The sequence below is a fragment of the Pelophylax lessonae genome, assembly GCF_965119305.1.
Source record: "Pelophylax lessonae genome assembly, chromosome: 5".
NCBI classification, from domain to species: Eukaryota; Metazoa; Chordata; class Amphibia; order Anura; family Ranidae; genus Pelophylax; species Pelophylax lessonae.
In genome coordinates this window covers 175702971-175719907 of record NC_138772.1, presented here as the reverse complement: position 1 = coordinate 175719907, position 16937 = coordinate 175702971, and the positions used below count along the sequence as shown (strand labels likewise).

The 16937-nt window shown below is 45.5% G+C and overlaps 1 protein-coding gene across 2 annotated transcripts in view; it reads right to left on the bottom strand.

Moving 5' to 3' along the window:
- DNAJC13 (DnaJ heat shock protein family (Hsp40) member C13) overlaps positions 1-16937 on the bottom strand; it is a 350519-nt gene that overhangs the window by 80767 nt on the left and 252815 nt on the right. For both annotated transcript variants that reach the window (XR_014225354.1, XM_082259499.1), the window contains exons 32-34: positions 3717-3871; positions 3309-3510; positions 3090-3205 (exon numbers count right to left, since the gene is read on the bottom strand). Coding sequence is in view for 1 of the 2 variants with exons in the window: in XM_082259499.1 (XP_082115625.1) it covers positions 3090-3205; positions 3309-3510; positions 3717-3871 (473 nt within the window). In the remaining variant the exon portion in view is untranslated. The remainder of the gene's footprint in view (positions 1-3089; positions 3206-3308; positions 3511-3716; positions 3872-16937) is intronic.

The window sequence follows — 16937 nt, the reverse complement described above, 5'->3', positions numbered from 1 at the left end:
GAAGGTCAGGATCCGAGCCACCGAAAAGGAGCAAGGAAAAACCCCATGAGACTCACACCACGCAATGTACGTCTTCCATGCACGATGATAGATCTTCCTGGAGGTAGATTTCCTAGCCTTCAACAGTGTAGGAATCACCAACTCAGCTCCTGGCGTTCAACAGCCAAGCGGTCAAAGCCAGCGACTGTAAATCAGGATGGAAGATCGGTCCTTGGAACAGCAGATCCTCCCTGGGAGGAAGCTGCCAAGGAACGTCGATGACCAGCCGCACCAGATCAGCATACCAAGCCTGGTGAGGCCAGTCCAGAGCCACTAAGATGACCAGAATCCCTTCTGTCTCAATCCTGCTTAGAAGTCTTGGCAGAAGCTTGAGAGGAGGGAAGACCTAAATCAGATGATAATGACCCCACGGTGCCACCAGCGGATCTGTGGCATCCGCTAGAGGATCCCTTGACCGAGCCACAAACCTCTGCACCTTTCTATTGAGCCGAGATGCAAACAGATCCACTTGGGGGGTGCCCCACCGGAGACAATGCTGATGAAACCCCTCCAGATGAAGGGACCACTCCCCATGGTCCAACGCCTGCCGACTGAGGTGATTGGCCTGCCAATTTTCCATCCCGGGGAATGTGTACAGCGGAGAGGGCTGGAATGAACCATTCTGCCCACCTTAGAATGCTGCTACCCCCAGAGGCACCAGGACACTTCTTGTGCCCCCTTGGTGATTGACATAAGCCACGGCCATGGCATTGTCCGATAAAATGCACACTGCACAAGACATTGACCAAGACATTGATTGGGAATTTGGACTATTCCAGCGTCCAGATTCCCTGAGCAGAATGCTTGCCTAGGACGTCTCCCTAGCCGGAGAAGTTCGCATCCGTGGTAACCACTGTCCAATACAAGGAGAGGAAGGAATTTCCCAGCCGATGTGCCGGAGAACGAAGCCACCATATCAGGGACTCCTTTGTGCCCCAACTCAGCTGCATCTGATTGTCCAGAGACTGCGGAGTCTTGTCCCATTTGGTCAAAATTTTCTTTTGCAGGGACCTCGTATGGAACTGTGCAAACTGAACCACCTAGAAGGTAGACACCATCAGGGCCAGCACCCGTATGCAAGTCCGGAGTGATAACCATTTGTTTGACAGCAGGAGGCAAATTGCAGTCTGCAATTTCTGGATTTTGTCCAGAGGAAAGAGCACTCTGGCTGAGGCAGAGTCAGGCCCAGATAGTCCAGCTTTTAGGATAGAACCAGAGCAGACTTATGAAAACTCAGAATCCAGCTAAACTCCAGCAGAGTTCGTATTGTGATCCACCAGAGCAAAGAGAGACTCCGCTCGCAGAAGGAGATTGTCCAAGTAGCCCAGTTCCACAATCCATAATGCTAGCACCGGGGCTAACACTTTTGTGAAGACCCGAGGAGCAGATGCGAGACCAAAGGGTAATGCCACAAACTGATAATGCTCCTCTCCCACAGCAAAGCGGAGAAAATGCTGGTGACTGGCACATATTGGAATGAGAAGGAATTCTTGATATCGATAGAGGCGAGGAAATCCCCCTGATGCAGGGATGCCACCACCATTCGAATGGACTCCATTCTGAACTTCTGTACCTGCACAAGGCAGTTTAGCTCCTTGAGGTCCAGGATTGGACGCACTTTGCCTTCCTTCCTGGGAACAGGTTTGAGTAAAAACCCTGAAAATGTTCCGAGGTCGGAACCGGGACAATCGCCCTTTGAAGGAACAGGTCTTGTACCGCCCCAAACAGGCGCAAGTTGGAAGGAAAAGACCTTGCCAGGGGACAAGTGCGGAACTCGATCTTGTAGCCAGACCAAATGACTTTGTGGACCTACTTGTCTTGCACCTGGGAAGTCCATGGGCCTGGAAACCAGCAAAACGTCCCCCACCCCCAATACGGGTGAGGGCTCACCTTCCTGCAGAAGGAGCCTTGTCCCTGGGTCTGGAAAAGTCTTGGCTTGCCAGACCAGGTTCGTTTGGATCCCCCACAAGAGGTCCTGAAAGGCTTCAAGCCCTTGTCAGTCAACTCTGAGGGATGAAAAAACTTCTTATGAGCTGAGAAGGCAGGCCCACATCTACGACGAGGTTCCTTACCCTTAGTAGCCTGCGGAAGAAAAGTACTCCACCCCCCCCCCCCCTGAGACCTTTAATGATGTCATCCTGGATAGCTCCAAACAGGCGATCTCCTTGAAAAGGAAGGTCAGTCAAGGCCTTTTTCGAAGTCTGATCCACAGACCACTTGAGCAAAAAAAAACACACCGAAGGACAAATGCCAAAAGAGAGAGGCGAGCCATCAGGGGAGATTTGGGCATCCAAAGAGGGATCACAGAAACTGCAGCCACCAGCTGCAGCTGGCAAAGGCAGGGGGGAGCTGTTCCCCCTCCAGGGCATGGTGTAGGAGCTTAGCCCACTCGGTCAGAGTTTGTAACACTAGGGCAATGGTGAATACCGGCCTCAGTGCCGAACCAACCAGAGTGTACATAGTGCGGGCCACAGCCTCCGCCTTCCGGTCAGCCGGATCCTTAAAGGCCGGGGACTCTTCAACCGGAATCATGGTTGCCTTGTTTAATCTGGAAACCGGAGGGTCCACCACCAGTGGCACAGTCCACTTCTTAAGAAGGGACTCCTGATAGGGGTAACGCCTAGCAAAAGCGCTTAGTGACCCCACAAGGATAAAAATATTTCTATCTAAAAACATTTTGCCAGGACCAAAGATCCAGGCAAGGAAATAGGTCCTTACTCCTGACTAGGCAGAAAAAAAACTGGCTATAGCAGAGAACAGGAGTATACCCCTTGGGACTGGCCATGGGTGTATCCATAATTATTTTCTGCCTAGTGTCCTACTCCTGTAGGGGGCAGTATAACCCAATGGTTATGAATATCAGGAGCTGTGTCCGTCAATGAACGCAAGAGAAAAATAGTTTTGCTTGGAGTACAGCTTTCAAACATGAACAGAGACGTCTTAAAATAGAATCATGGTGAAATTTTCTTTTTTGACTGGTAACAGCCCTGAAAAAACCCTAACCCCTTCATGTTTCACAATTAAACTAAGATTCAACATTCGTAACTTACTGTCCTTGCCCTTTTGGAAGACCAAGAACTTCATAAGCATCTTCTATTGACATGGTTGGAGGTTTTTTCTCTACTTCTTTTTTCCATGCGTCTAAGGTGTCTTTTAACAGTTTTACCTGTGAAGAAAACCTTTATTAACATTTGAGTCATTCTTATTAATTTCAGTACCAAAACAACAATACAAACACTACTAAAACAGATTGGATAAACATGACTTACAGGATCTTTGATGGGCCAATCAGGAAACCTGAGCGTGTCACAGAAATGTTTCAGGTAGTATATGTTGCAGAACAACTCATTCTCCAGTTGAGGGTAGTTGATTACTGGAATAGGGCAATACTGATAAAGTGCTCTTGTGTTACTCTGAAGGCGAGGGCTGAAGTCCGCTAAATGAGCAGCAATTTTTTCAATCATGAGACGTCTGAAAATAGAAAAACAGGTAGAGGCATAAATAAGTGAACTATGGAGGATTCCCAAACTGAGGAGGAGTTTCACTAAAGTAAAAGAGATCTGTTAAAAAATGAAATCAAAATCATATTCTGTACTATACATGGTTAAGCAAAATTCCCAGGATTATTACATACAGAAAACAAAAGAACAAACTTTCTGTAGTGAAATTGTGCAGACCTCATCTCAGTGCTCCATATAGCCTCTGGAGTATCAAATTCTCCAAGAAATATTTCAGAAAATTTCTCAGACTCGTAATTTTCCAAATAGCACACCATAGCTTCAGGAAGAATATGGCCAAGTATACTCCGTTGAAATATATCAGGCCCTTTGCTCTGTAACAAGAAATTTAATTTTACCAATGGATACGGTAATGTGATTAATAAATGACCAAGAGCCAGTCTTTAGATATAAACTCTATAAAAAAAACAACAACCTTATTTTATATAATCTGTATACTGCCAGGTACCTTATAATGCTATATGGAAATCATTTGGTTCATTTGTCACCTTAAACTCCCTACTTTGACCAATATATAAATATATAAATATTTTGCCCACAGCAATGCCTGCAGATGACCTCTGTTTTTGAAGATTTGCCATTCAACTAGGAAGACGACCAATATAACAGAACAAACAAACATTGCACAATGTTAAGAGCATTAGCAAAAAGAGCCAGTGTTGCTTATGGAGGTACTTGTGAAGTTTCAGACAGATTTATAATTCTCTGCTATCAGTATTGTGAGCACAACTGCCAAACAGTACAGTCAGGCCTTGTACTCCCTGGGACCTCTCTCCAGACTTCACTGTAGGTGAGTAATATAGACTGGTCCAAGGCTGGCCATACATTATGCAGTTTTCTGGTACAGCATTCCTTTAGATTTACCAAAACCATATATGAGGTCAAACTTAAACACTTTCAATTTGTATGCAAACAAGCAGGCCCTTGCAATACATAGTTGAAGGTAAATCTAAAGGAAACAGAATAATTGTATAATGTATGGCCAGCTTAAGAACTGCCCCAGCTTGAAATTGGACACTGAAAGAGCAGCAGCATAGTCACCCAATTACCACATTGCCTACTCCCTTCAGGAGGTTTCCAGTGTTATATGGATGAGATTGTGCTTGACAACAGTCTTATGATTACAAGATGATCATGGTCTGACATACAGTCAGGTCCATAAATATTGGGACATCAACACAATTCTAATCTATTTGGCTCTATACACCACCACGATGGATTTGAAATGAAACAAACAAGATGTGCTTTAACTGCAGACTTTCAGCTTTAATTTGAGGGTATTTACATCCAAATCAGGTGAACAGTGTAGAAATTACAACAGTTTGTATATGTGCCTCCCACTTTTTAAGGGACCAAAAGTAATGGGACAGATTACCAATCATAAATCAAACTTTCACTTTTTAATACTTGGTTGCAAATCCTTTGCAGTCAATTACAGCCTGAAGTCTGGAACGCATAGACATCACCAGACGCTGGGTTTCATCCCTGGTGATGCTCTGCCAGGCCTCTACTGTAACTGTCTTCAGTTCCTGCTTGTTCTTGGGGCATTTTCCCTTCAGTTTTGTCTTCAACAAGTGAAATGCATGCTCAATCGTATTCAGGTCAGGTGATTGACTTGGCCATTGCATAACATTCCACTTCTTTCCCTTAAAAAACTCTTTGGTTGCTTTCGCAGTATGCTTCGGGTCATTGTCCATCTGCACTGTGAAGCGCCGTCCAATGAGTTCTGAAGCATTTGGCTGAATATAAGCAGATAATATTGCTCAAAACACTTCAGAATTCATCCTGCTGCTTTTGTCAGCAGTCACATCATCAATAAATACAAGAGAACCAGTTCCATTGGCAGCCATACATGCCCACGCCATGACACTACCACCACCATGCTTCACTGATGAGGTGCTATGCTTTGGATCATGAGCAGTTCCTTTCCTTCTCCATACTCTTCTCTTCCCATCACTCTGGTACAAGTTGATCTTGGTCTCATCTGTCCATAGGATGTTGTTCCAGAACTGTGAAGGCTTTTTTAGATGTTGTTTGGCAAACTCTAATCTGGCCTTCCTGTTTTTGAGGCTCATCAATGGTTTACATCTTGTGGTGAACCCTCTGTATTCACTCTGGTGAAGTCTTCTCTTGATTGTTGACTTTGAAACACATACACCTACCTCCTGGAGAGTGTTCTTGATCTGGCCAACTGTTGTGAAGGGTGTTTTCTTCACCAGGGAAAGAATTCTTCGCTCATCCACCACAGTTGTTTTCCGTGGTCTTCCGGGTTTTTTGGTGTTGCTGAGCTCACCGGTGCATTCTTTCTTTTTAAGGATGTTCCAAACAGTTGATTTGGCCACACCTAATGTTTTTGCTATCTCTGATAGTGAGAGTTGACAGCAACAGATTCTAAATGCAAATAACAGACAAACAGTGCAGCGCTAAACAACTCTCATAGCAATAAATCTGATAAAAAAGTTCAATAATCAGGTAAAAGGTCTAGGAGTGACAGTCCGTAAATGTGCAATAAATCCTGATGAAAAAGATCCAAAAGGAGCCAGGTGCAGATAGAAGTACACACCTTCCAGAGTGGCCTCTCACCTCAGATCTCTATAGACAGGCAATAAAACACATCTCACGGGCAAACAGCAGCACCTCCAGACTCAAATAAAATGAAACACTTCTTGGTCACTTCTCCTCCAGGTGCATGGAAAGCATAGGGAAAAAAACGCCCAAAATAGTGTAATCCTGATAAACTTTTATTTGAATAAAATCAAAGAGATAAAATGGCCGCTTACATTGTGTCGAGATGTAAACAGCATATACGACAGCTTCAGCGGGAGCAACGAGACCTGCTCGGTCCTCGCCGGTCTCTTTGGCATCAGCGGGTGACGTCAGACGCTTCCTCCTCCCCCCGCACGCGTATCGCCTCCGTGGGTGGAGGCTTCCTCAGCGGTGATGGAGATTGGCTGAACGTCACCTCGTAAGTACTCCTCCTCGTCCATTGATTGGCTACACAACGGAAGAGGTTCCCATGGCAAGTTGTGGGTTGCAAGTAGGACCTCCAGAGCACTACAGGTCAGATTAGCAGAACACGTCAGGTGTATTAAGAAAGGAAAATCGCCTCATTACCTTTATCAGCACTTTAAAAACTTTCATAATAAAGACCCCAAAGATCTTAAGTTTTGGGGCATTGAGAAGGTATAAAAACACTGGAGGGGAGGCAATTTTGTTCGCCAATTGAGCAAAAGGGAATACTTCTGGATTTTCGAAACAAAAGTTGCCGTACCCCGAGGTTTGAACACCGACTTCAACCTGAATTGTTTCATATCAGATCGTTGATCACTGGTCAGTTGTTTTGTCTCTTGGAATTCATATGTATTTTATGTATGCTTTGTTTTAATGTATTGTGTGTGTTTTGCTTTTATGTATGCACATCTCTAGTATCAGCGGGTGCAATATGTCTTACGCTCCTTTATATTTTAGACGTATTGGATTGGTTCATTTTAATTGATGGTGTCATTTGCCATTAAAATTTGTGGCATTAGATGCGCCCCTTTGTTTTATTAGAGGTTTTCAGCCTCTCACATAATGAGTATAGCAGCTATTTCCCTTGCAAATAGCGGCCGTAGCCTGAAATCCTCTGGGTTCCGGGGTCAGGGTTGCCATGGGAACCTCTTCCATTGTGTAGCCAATCAACGGACGAGGAGGAGTACTTACGAGGTGACGTTCAGCCAATCTCCATCACCGCTGAGGAAGCCTCCACCCACGGAGGCGATACGCGTGCGGGGGGAGGAGGAAGCGTCTGACGTCACCCGCTGATACCGAAGAGACCAGCGAGGACCGAGCAGGTCTCGTTGCTCCCGCCGGAGCGGTCGTATATGCTGTTTACATCTCGACACAATGTAAGAGGCCATTTTATCTCTTTGATTTTATTCAAATAAAAGTTTATCAGGATTACACTATTTTGGGCGTTTTTTTTTCCTATGCTTTCCATGCACCTGGAGGAGAAGTGACCAAGAAGTGTTTCATTTTATTTGAGTCCGGAGGTGCTGCTGTTTGCCCGTGAGATGCGTTTCATTGCCTGTCTATAGAGATCTGAGGTGAGAGGCCACTCTGGAAGGTGGAGGGTTGTGTGTACTTCTATCTGCACCTGGCTCCTTTTGGATCTTTTTCATCAGGATTTATTGCACATTTACGGACTGTCACTCCTAGACCTTTTACCTGATTATTGAACTTTTTTATCAGATTTATTGCTATGAGAGTTGTTTAGCGCTGCACTGTTTGTCTGTTTCTTGTCCCTTTGAGGTTTTGTCACTGAACCTTAAGTGTCCAGCTGCTTTTGAGTCATTTTTAGGTTTGAGCGCTGATATTTTTCTCTATCTGTATTCTAAATGCAAATAGCACACTTGAAATGAACTGTGGACCTTTTATCTGCTCCTTGTAAATGGGATGAGGGAATAACACACACCTGGCCATGGAACAGCTGAGCAGCCAATTGTCCCATTACTTTCGGTCCCTTAAAAAGTGGGAGGCACATCTACAAACTGTTGTAATTCCTACACCTTTCACCTGATTTGGATGTAAATACCCTCAAATTAAAGCTGGAAGTCTGCAGTTAAAGCACATCTTGTTTGTTTAATTTCAAATCTATTGTGGTGGTGTATAGAGCCAAAAAGATTAGAATTGTGTTGATGTCCCAATATTTATGGACCTGACTGTACATCCAATGAATATTATAAGTCTACAAGACTAAACAAGAATTTGAGTGTGGGCTATCATTTTGTTCGGATGCCAGAATGATCCCTTTCCAAACAGTTTAAGTGTTACTAAATCCACAACCGTAAAATTAGACTGTATATGCAGTAAAGAATGCTGGTTATACTCACTGTGGAACCTAAGGGGTTAATTCTCCTGCATTGTGTAGAAATGCTGTTTGATTGTCTTCTCTGATTCTCTCCCTTCTTTTACTGTCTCCAATCCATCTGATAGTACAGAGCCTTGGGGGCAACTCTGCACATGCTCAGTTTGGTGTGTATTGTTAAAGAGTTTTTTTTCCTTTTTTGGGAGGGTGCGCATGTGATCAGCACAGGGCCAATCAGCACTGTCCAGACATAAGGCCAGGGGTCATGTAACCTCATAGGAGAATGAAAACTCCTCCTGCAAGCTTAAACCAATATTCAGCTGGACACAGATAGATGTTACAAGGCTGCTATATACTGCTGAGAAAAGGTCTTTAGCAGTTTATATTTTCAAAAATATTTGCATTTCCATGTTCTGTGTACTCTGGGAGACCAGATATAGTGAATGCAGGGTCCTGGGTTTAGTAACACTTTAACCGCTTGCCGACTGCCTAACGTACATTTACTGTGGCAGGTTGGCTCTCCTGCGTGAAATTACGTACCTGTAGGTCATTTTGTGCAGGGGCTCTAGGGGGCGTGCGCCGCCGGAGCTGTGATCGCACACCGATTGGGGGAGCCAAACAGCGGGTTCGGCAAACCCGATGTCCGTCGGCCACCCAAGATCAATTCGAGACAGGCAGAATGGGGATCTGTCTATGTAAACAAGGCAGATCACCATTCTGACAGGGGAGAAGATTGAGGTCTTGTGTTTCAGCTAAGCAGAGCAACCCCCCACATAGTTAGGAAGCACCCCCCCAGGGACACATTTAACCCTTTGATCATGCCTGATGTTAACCCCTTCCCTGCCAGTGTCATTAGTACAGTAACCAGCCACATTTTTAGCTCTGATCAATGTAATAATGTCACTGGTCCCCAAAAAATTGTCAGTATCCAGTTTGTTCACTGCGATGTCACAGTCCCGCTAAAACTCGCTGATCGTCGCCATTACTAGTGAAAAAAATAAATAAATAAAAGTACCATAAAAATAACCCATAGTTTGTAGACACAATAACTTTTGTGCAAACCAATCAATATACGCTTACTGTGATTTTTTACCGAAAATATGTAGCAGAATACATATTGGCCTAAATTGACAAAGATATTGTATTTTTTACATTTTTTTTTTATTGGATGTTTTTTATAGCAGAAAATAAAAAATATTTGTTTGTTTTTTTCAAAATTGTTGGCATTTTTTTGTTTAAAGAGCAAAAAAATAAAAACCGCAGAGGTGATCAATCGCCACCAAAAGAAAATGGGATTTTTGTACTTACCGTAAAATCCATTTCTCTGAGTTTGATGGACGCAGCGCTCCATAAATCATAACTAGTGGGTTATATTGCTTCCTCCAGGAGTAGGACTAGGTAGAACAAAAAACACCTGGCCACGTCCATGGTCCGGTCCTCAGCTGGTACATAACCCCCCTCTCTGCTCTAGGTAATCAGTTTAGTAGCAAGCAGTATTTTACATATCAGAACTCCATGGAGGGGTGGGTGCTGTGTCCGTCGAAAGAAACTCAGAGAAATGGATTTTACGGTAACTACACAAATCCTATTTTCTTTTTTGTTCATTGACAGACACAGCGCTCCATAAATCATAACTAATGGAACGTCCAAAAGCAGTGCAAAAAGGAAAATTAGAGAAAATAACCAAAGGCTAAACATAAGAGCCCTTAACCAGGACACAGGAGCCTTAACTGGGTCACAGGAGACCCGTCTGAAAAAATAAAAAAAGTTTAAAGAAAAAACACCCCTCAAGAGGGAACAGCCCCTCTTAACCACTTGCCGACTGCCTAACGCCGATCTACGTCGGCAGTCAGCCCCTCACAGGCAAAGTGACGTAGGGCTACGTCACTAGCTTGTGAGGGTCTAGGGAGCGAGCGCGCGCCCCCGGAGGCGCGCTCCCGCTCCCGCGTGGTCACGGACCCCCCCGCGCGTGTGACCAGCGGACCCGATGTCCGCCGGTCACTCGGCGATCGGCGGGGGAGAGGGAGAATGTCAGGCAGCTTGTGTAAACAAGCCACCTGTCATTCTCCTCGCTGTAAAGACACTGATCAAACGGATCTAGTATGTAGATCCGTTGATCAGTGTCCTTACAGCTCAAGCCACAGCCAATCACAGTAGAAAGCACGCCCCTAGGGATACACACAGCCCCTCCCTCCCAAATAAAGTTAACCCCTTCACAACCAGTGTATTTTTACAGTAACAGTGCATATGTATAGCACTGATTACTGTAGAAATGTCACTGGTAACCCCAAAAGTGTCACAAATGTCAGTCAAGGGTCCGATCTGTCCGCCCCAATGTCGCAGTACCGCAAAAAAAAAAAAAAAATCGCAGATCGCCGCCATTACGCGTTAAAAAAAAAACAACAAAATGACAAAAATCTTTCCCTTTGTTAGTAAATGCGATAACTTTTGCGCAAACCAATCAAAATACGCTTTTTGCGATTTTTTTTACCAAACATATGTAGCATAAAACAAATTGGCCGAAAATTTTAAAAAATTTTGATTTTTACTTTTTTTTTGGGGGGAATTTCATATAAAAAAATGTGAAAAATATTGTTATTTTTGCAAAATTGACGCTCTTTTTTTGTTTACAGCGCGTGATCAAAAAATCGCACAGGTGATCAAATACCACCAAAAGAAAGCTCTGTTTGTGGGAAAAAAAAGGACGTCAAATTCGTTTAGGTACAGCGTCGCACGACCGCGCAATTGTCCGTTAAAGTCACGCAGTGCCGAATCGCAAAATACCCCCTGGTCAGGAAGGGGGTAAAATCTTCCGGGGCTTAAGTGGTTAAATAGCAGCCTGCAAAACTTTGCGGCCAAAAGAAGCATCCGCAGATGCCAAAGTATCTACCTTAAAGAATTTTGTGAAGGTACCAATGACCAAGTGCGTCTTGCAAACTGCGATATTGATGCCTGATGACGGAAGGCCCAAGAAGCACTCAGCGCCCAAGTAGAATGTGCCGTGACAGGGAAAGTTGGAACCTGACCTTTAATGGAATAGGTCTGAGTCACCGTCTGTCTGATATATCTGGAGATGGTAGCCCCAGAAGCGGCCAGCCCTTTTCTTGGTCTGTCCGTAACCACAAAAAGCAAGTCTGACCTTTGAAAATACTCAGTAGCTGCCAGATACACCCTAATCGTACGACCCAAATTCAAGGTATGCAAGGCAAATTCCTTGGGATGAGCCAGCTTGGGACACAAGGAAGGAAACACAATGTCCTCATTTAATTGGAAGTCACAAACAACTTTGGAACTGTGGACGAAGAACCACTTTATCCCTATGGACCACTAAATAGGGACTGCGACAGGATAATGCCGCCAATTCCGATACCCTGTGGACCGAGGCGATAGCCAACAGGAATGTCACCTTCTGGGATAACGTAGGCAAGAGAATCTTAAGAATATTCGCAAATGGAGGTTTCTGGAGAATCAAAAGTACTAAATTTAAATCCCATGGCGGCAAAAGAGACCGTACAGGTGGAGACACATAAATGATGATGGTGAATGAAGGTACTAACTAGAGAGTGCATAGCTTGGGGTCGCTGAAAGAAAATTGCCAGGGCAGACACCTGGCCCTTGATGGTACTCGAGGACAACTTCTGATCAAAGCCCTGTTGAAGAAAGGTTAAGATCCGAGCCACAGAAAAGGATCGAGGATGAGCGCCAATCGACTTACACCAAGAAATGTATGCTTTCCACATACAATGGTATATCTTGCTGTTAGAAGACTTCCTCGCCTTCATCATAGTAGGGATCACTGATCCAGACAGACCTCTATCCCTCAATACCTGGCTTTCAATAGCTAAGCTATTAAAACCAGCTACTGTAAAGCAGGATGATAGATCAGCCCTTGGGACAACTGATCTTCTCTGAGAGGAAGCCCCCAAGGGACATTTACAGCCACCAGGATGCTTGGAAGATCCTCGCTCTTGATTCCTCGCAGGAACTGCGGAAGAAGCCTTAGCCAAGGATGATACTGGCCTTTACCGTGGCCCTTGGATGCCTGCACATCTATCAAAGGACCCCGTGACCTTGTCACAAACTTCAGTATCCTTCTGTGGAGCAGAACCTGCTAAAGGAGCTGCATGTAAGACTGTGCAAACAGAACTGTATTGAAGGTGGATAGCACCAGACTCAGAACCTGTATGCAAAATGGGAGAGAGAACTATCTGTGTGACAGCAGCTGGTGAATCAGAAAATCTGAAAATTGTGCAGAGGAAGGACCACCCTGGTCAGAAATAGAATCAGACCTAAGTAAATCAATTCCCTGGACAGGGATAGGGGGGACCTTAGGTAGTTCAGACATCACCTGAACCTTTGCATGAATTAAATCCGCACAACTAGACCCAGGACCTATAAAAACCTGAAAAGAACAAGCTTTGTTCCCCTTTTCTGGGTACCCCCAAAATATACATTTTGCGGATCTCCTTGACGCTCACCAAAGAAGTCCACGGGGCCGGAAACCAAGGAAGATGTCCCCCCACCCCAATAATGGGTGAAGGCAGACCTTACATAGTTACATGGTTAGTGAGGTTCATGCTGAAGGAGTCTTGTCTGCTGGTCCGGGGAAGCTAGCTCTAGGCTTACCTGACCAAGGTAGCGTGGAACCTCCCGGGGAAGATTTAAAAGATCTATTTCACTTATTCTCTGTCCCAGAAGCACAAAATAATTTTCTATGGGCTGAGAAGGAGGGCCCCCCTCTGCTACAAGGCTCCTTCTCTTTCCTTGACTGTGTCAGGATGGTACTCTGCGCCCCCCGTGATACCCTTAATGATGTCATCCAGGGCAGCCCCAAACAAGCGATAGCCTTAAAAGGGCAGATCAATGAGAGCTTTCTTAGAGGCTTAGTCTGCGGACCAATTTTTAAGCCACAGCACACACCTAATCACTTCCTCTGAAACAGAAAGTTTGGACAGCCCAGGAGATGTATCCAAAGCTGCCTCACAAATAAACGGCAGCCCATGGACAAACTGGTCCGCTAAATCAACATAAGCAGCGAGGACCTGGCACCCCCCAGGCCCTGGCGCAAAAGTTTGGCCCATTTAGTTGGAGTCTGAGACACAAGGGCTGCGGCAAAGACTGGCCGCTATGCCGAACCAGTCATAGTAAACGTGCTGCGTGCCACAGCCTCCGCTTTCTTGTCAACCAGGTCCTTAAAGGACGGGGATTCCTCTACTGGGATCAAGGTTGCTTTTTTCAACCTGGAAACAGGAGGGTCCACGACTTGTGGACTAGCCCTCTTTGTTAAAAGCGACTCCTCAAAAGGGTAACGTACAGCAAAACAAAATAAGGCACATAAGGAACCACCTTTGGGGTACGATGACTTGTGCGTACCAAATGACACAGCCCCATCCGTGGTTACATCAGTCGAATCCTCCCATTTTAAAGTCTCACACATTGCAGTGATAAGTGTGTCTACCAGCACTTTTTCAATTGCTGCTGCAACCATGGAGGAGTCATCCTCACTATCGGATGGATCAGGGGGTGTGATATTAAATCCCCCAGGACGGGCCACATCCACGGCGGCATCAGGCTCAGAATCAGATGAGACAGCCTGAGCAGGGGAAGGCGGAGGACGCTTCCTCCTGGGCCTTTGCACACGCGCTACTTCCACCCGGGACACTAAGGACTGCAGGACCGCTGTCAGTGCAACCATGGGAAGCTGGGGTTCCGAGGGACCTGCCACCTTCATGAGGGGGTCAGTGGGGGAGATGTAACCCTGAGGCTTCATAAGGAAAGGAAGACCTTGCAGTACAAAAACGATCTTTTGGAACCACTAAAAGATCCCCTCAAGGCTCAGGGTCCCTTTAAACAGAGAGAGAGAGAGAGATAACAGGGACCCCCAAAAACTCACCCTACCGACCAGAGGAGCGCCGAGAATTAGAACCCAGCATCATCATGGACGCCATTCCTGTTCATATGCCCCGGGCACAATAGGAAACTAAGAGGGAAGAGGAGGAGCTTCGGTATCTCCACGAGGCTTCAGTTATCTCCAGGATCACCCAAACTAGGGGTAAATGGCCCCACATCATCATCCGGCTATACAAACATGGCTGCCAACCGGAGACCAGCCAGACTAAAAACAAATGGCCCCAGTGACATCATCTGACTACACAAACATGGCCGCCAACCCCGGAGTCCAGCCAGACTAAGGGAAAATGGTCACCAACAGCTACAAACACTGAAGCATGCTGCTGCAATCTTTCCTGAACCCTCTGCAAGGGGAACCCCCTGAAGATAGGACACACGTCTAGGGGAGACTCTGCTGTGTACTGCACCGGTCTCTGCACTGGGACCCCCTGCACCATACCCACACTGCAAACAGCAGGGCATGCACCTAGTGGTCTTCTACACTGGGACCCCTCCAGACTACCAGGGCGGGACACACACTATCCCAGGACCCTACCAACAGAGTGGGAATAACGGGGGGGACCCCAGGGGTCTCTTTCTCTGCATTCTCTGCCCTGGGATCCCCCATCAGACTCTAGGTCCAGACAGGGGGGGGGGGGTGGGAGTGGGGGAAGCCAAGCTCGGTAAAGGATTTAAGGATGGGAGGAAGGAACCTGAAGGCAGATCTGACCATCCCTGGAGGTTACCCCCGTCCACTCCATAGAAAACGCTGCTAGAAAATATCAAATGGGATAGAACCCTGGGAACAAAGAACACGGAGGAAAAATGGGAGTGCTTCAAGAACATACTTAACAAGGGGGTGGGCCAGTGCATTCCACAGGGAAATAAATTTAAAAGAGCAAAACTAAACCCTGGGTGGCTAAACTCCAACATAAAAATGCATATTAGAGCTAAAGAAAAGGCCTTCAAAAAAATACAAGACTGAGGGGTCATTGGCAGCATTTAAGCACTACAAAGAGTGTAATAAGAAATGTAAAGACGAAATCAGGGCGGCTAAAATAGAACACGAGAGACATATAGCGGAGGAGAGTAAAAAGAACCCCAAGAAGTTCTTTAAGTATATAAACAGTAGGAAAGCGAGGCCAGAGCACATTGGCCCCATAAAAGATGATAAAGGAAAAATGGCCACAGAGGACAGAGAAAAGGCGGAAGTGTTAAATAATTTATTTTCTTCAGTCTTCACAAAGGAATCGGGGGGCTACACAAACCCAGCTTGTAAGGCCGAACTAAATAATACACCTCAGGAAGTGCCGCCATGGCTAACAGAGGATAGACTTAGAGCTAAACTAGAGAAACTTAACATAAATAAATCCCCGGGACCGGATGGCTTGCACCCAAGGGTTCTTAATGAGCTCAGCCAGGTGATTGCCAGACCATTATTCTTGATCTTTAAGGATAGTTTACAGACGGGTATGGTGCCAGCTGATTGGAAAAAAGCCAACGTGGTACCAATATTTAAAAAGCGGCCGAGATATATCCCGGGTAACTATAGGCCGGTCAGCCTAACATCAGTAGTCTGCAAAATTTTGGAGGGGATGATAAGGGACCACATACAAGACTTTAGTAATGAAAACGGTATTATAAGTAGTAATCAGCATGGATTCATGAAAAATCGTTTGTGCCAAACCAATCTATTAACCTTCTACGATGAAGTGAGCTGCCACTTAGATAAAGGTAAGCCTGTGGATGTGGTGTATCTGGACTTTGCAAAGGCCTTTGACACCGTTCCCCACAAACGCTTACTGTACAAACTAAGGAAGGTAGGTATGGACCATAAGGTGAATACCTGGATAGAGAACTGGCTCCAGGGGAGAGTACAGAGGCTGGTGATTAATGGGGAGTATTCAGATTGGGCGGGTGTGGAAAGTGGGGTCCCCCAGGGTTCTGTCCTGGGATCAATCCTGTTTAATTTATTCATAAATGATCTAGAGGAGGGGATATTTAGTACAATCTCAGTATTTGCAGATGATACTAAATTAGGCTTGCCAATATCTTCTATGCAGGATGTGGAAATCTTGCAAGCAGACCTGAACAAAATAACGGGGTGGGCAACTACATGGCAGATGAGATTTAATGTTGAAAAATGTAAAGTAATGCACTTGGGGGCCAGAAACCAGAAAGCAAGCTACTCACTAGGGGGGGAACCTCTGGGTGAGTCTAGGATGGAAAGGGACCTGGGGGTACTGGTAGACAACAGGCTTGGCAGTGGCATGCAATGCCAAGCCGCCGCAAGCAAAGCCAACAGAATACTGGGTTGTATAAAAAAGGGGATTCACTCCAGAAATAAAGAGATTATTCTTCCACTCTACAAGACTCTGGTCCGGCCACATCTGGAGTATGCTGTCCAGTTCTGGGCACCGGTCCTCAGGAAGGATGTGCTGGAACTGGAGAAAGTCCAGAGAAGGGCAACAAAAATAATTAGGGGAATGGAGGACATCAACTATGAGGAAAGACTACAAGCACTGAACCTATTCTCTCTGGAGAAGAGACGATTGAGGGGGGATATGATATCAATGTACAAATACTGTACTGGCGACCCTAGCATAAGGAACAAACTATTCAGAGAAAGGAGATACAATAAGACA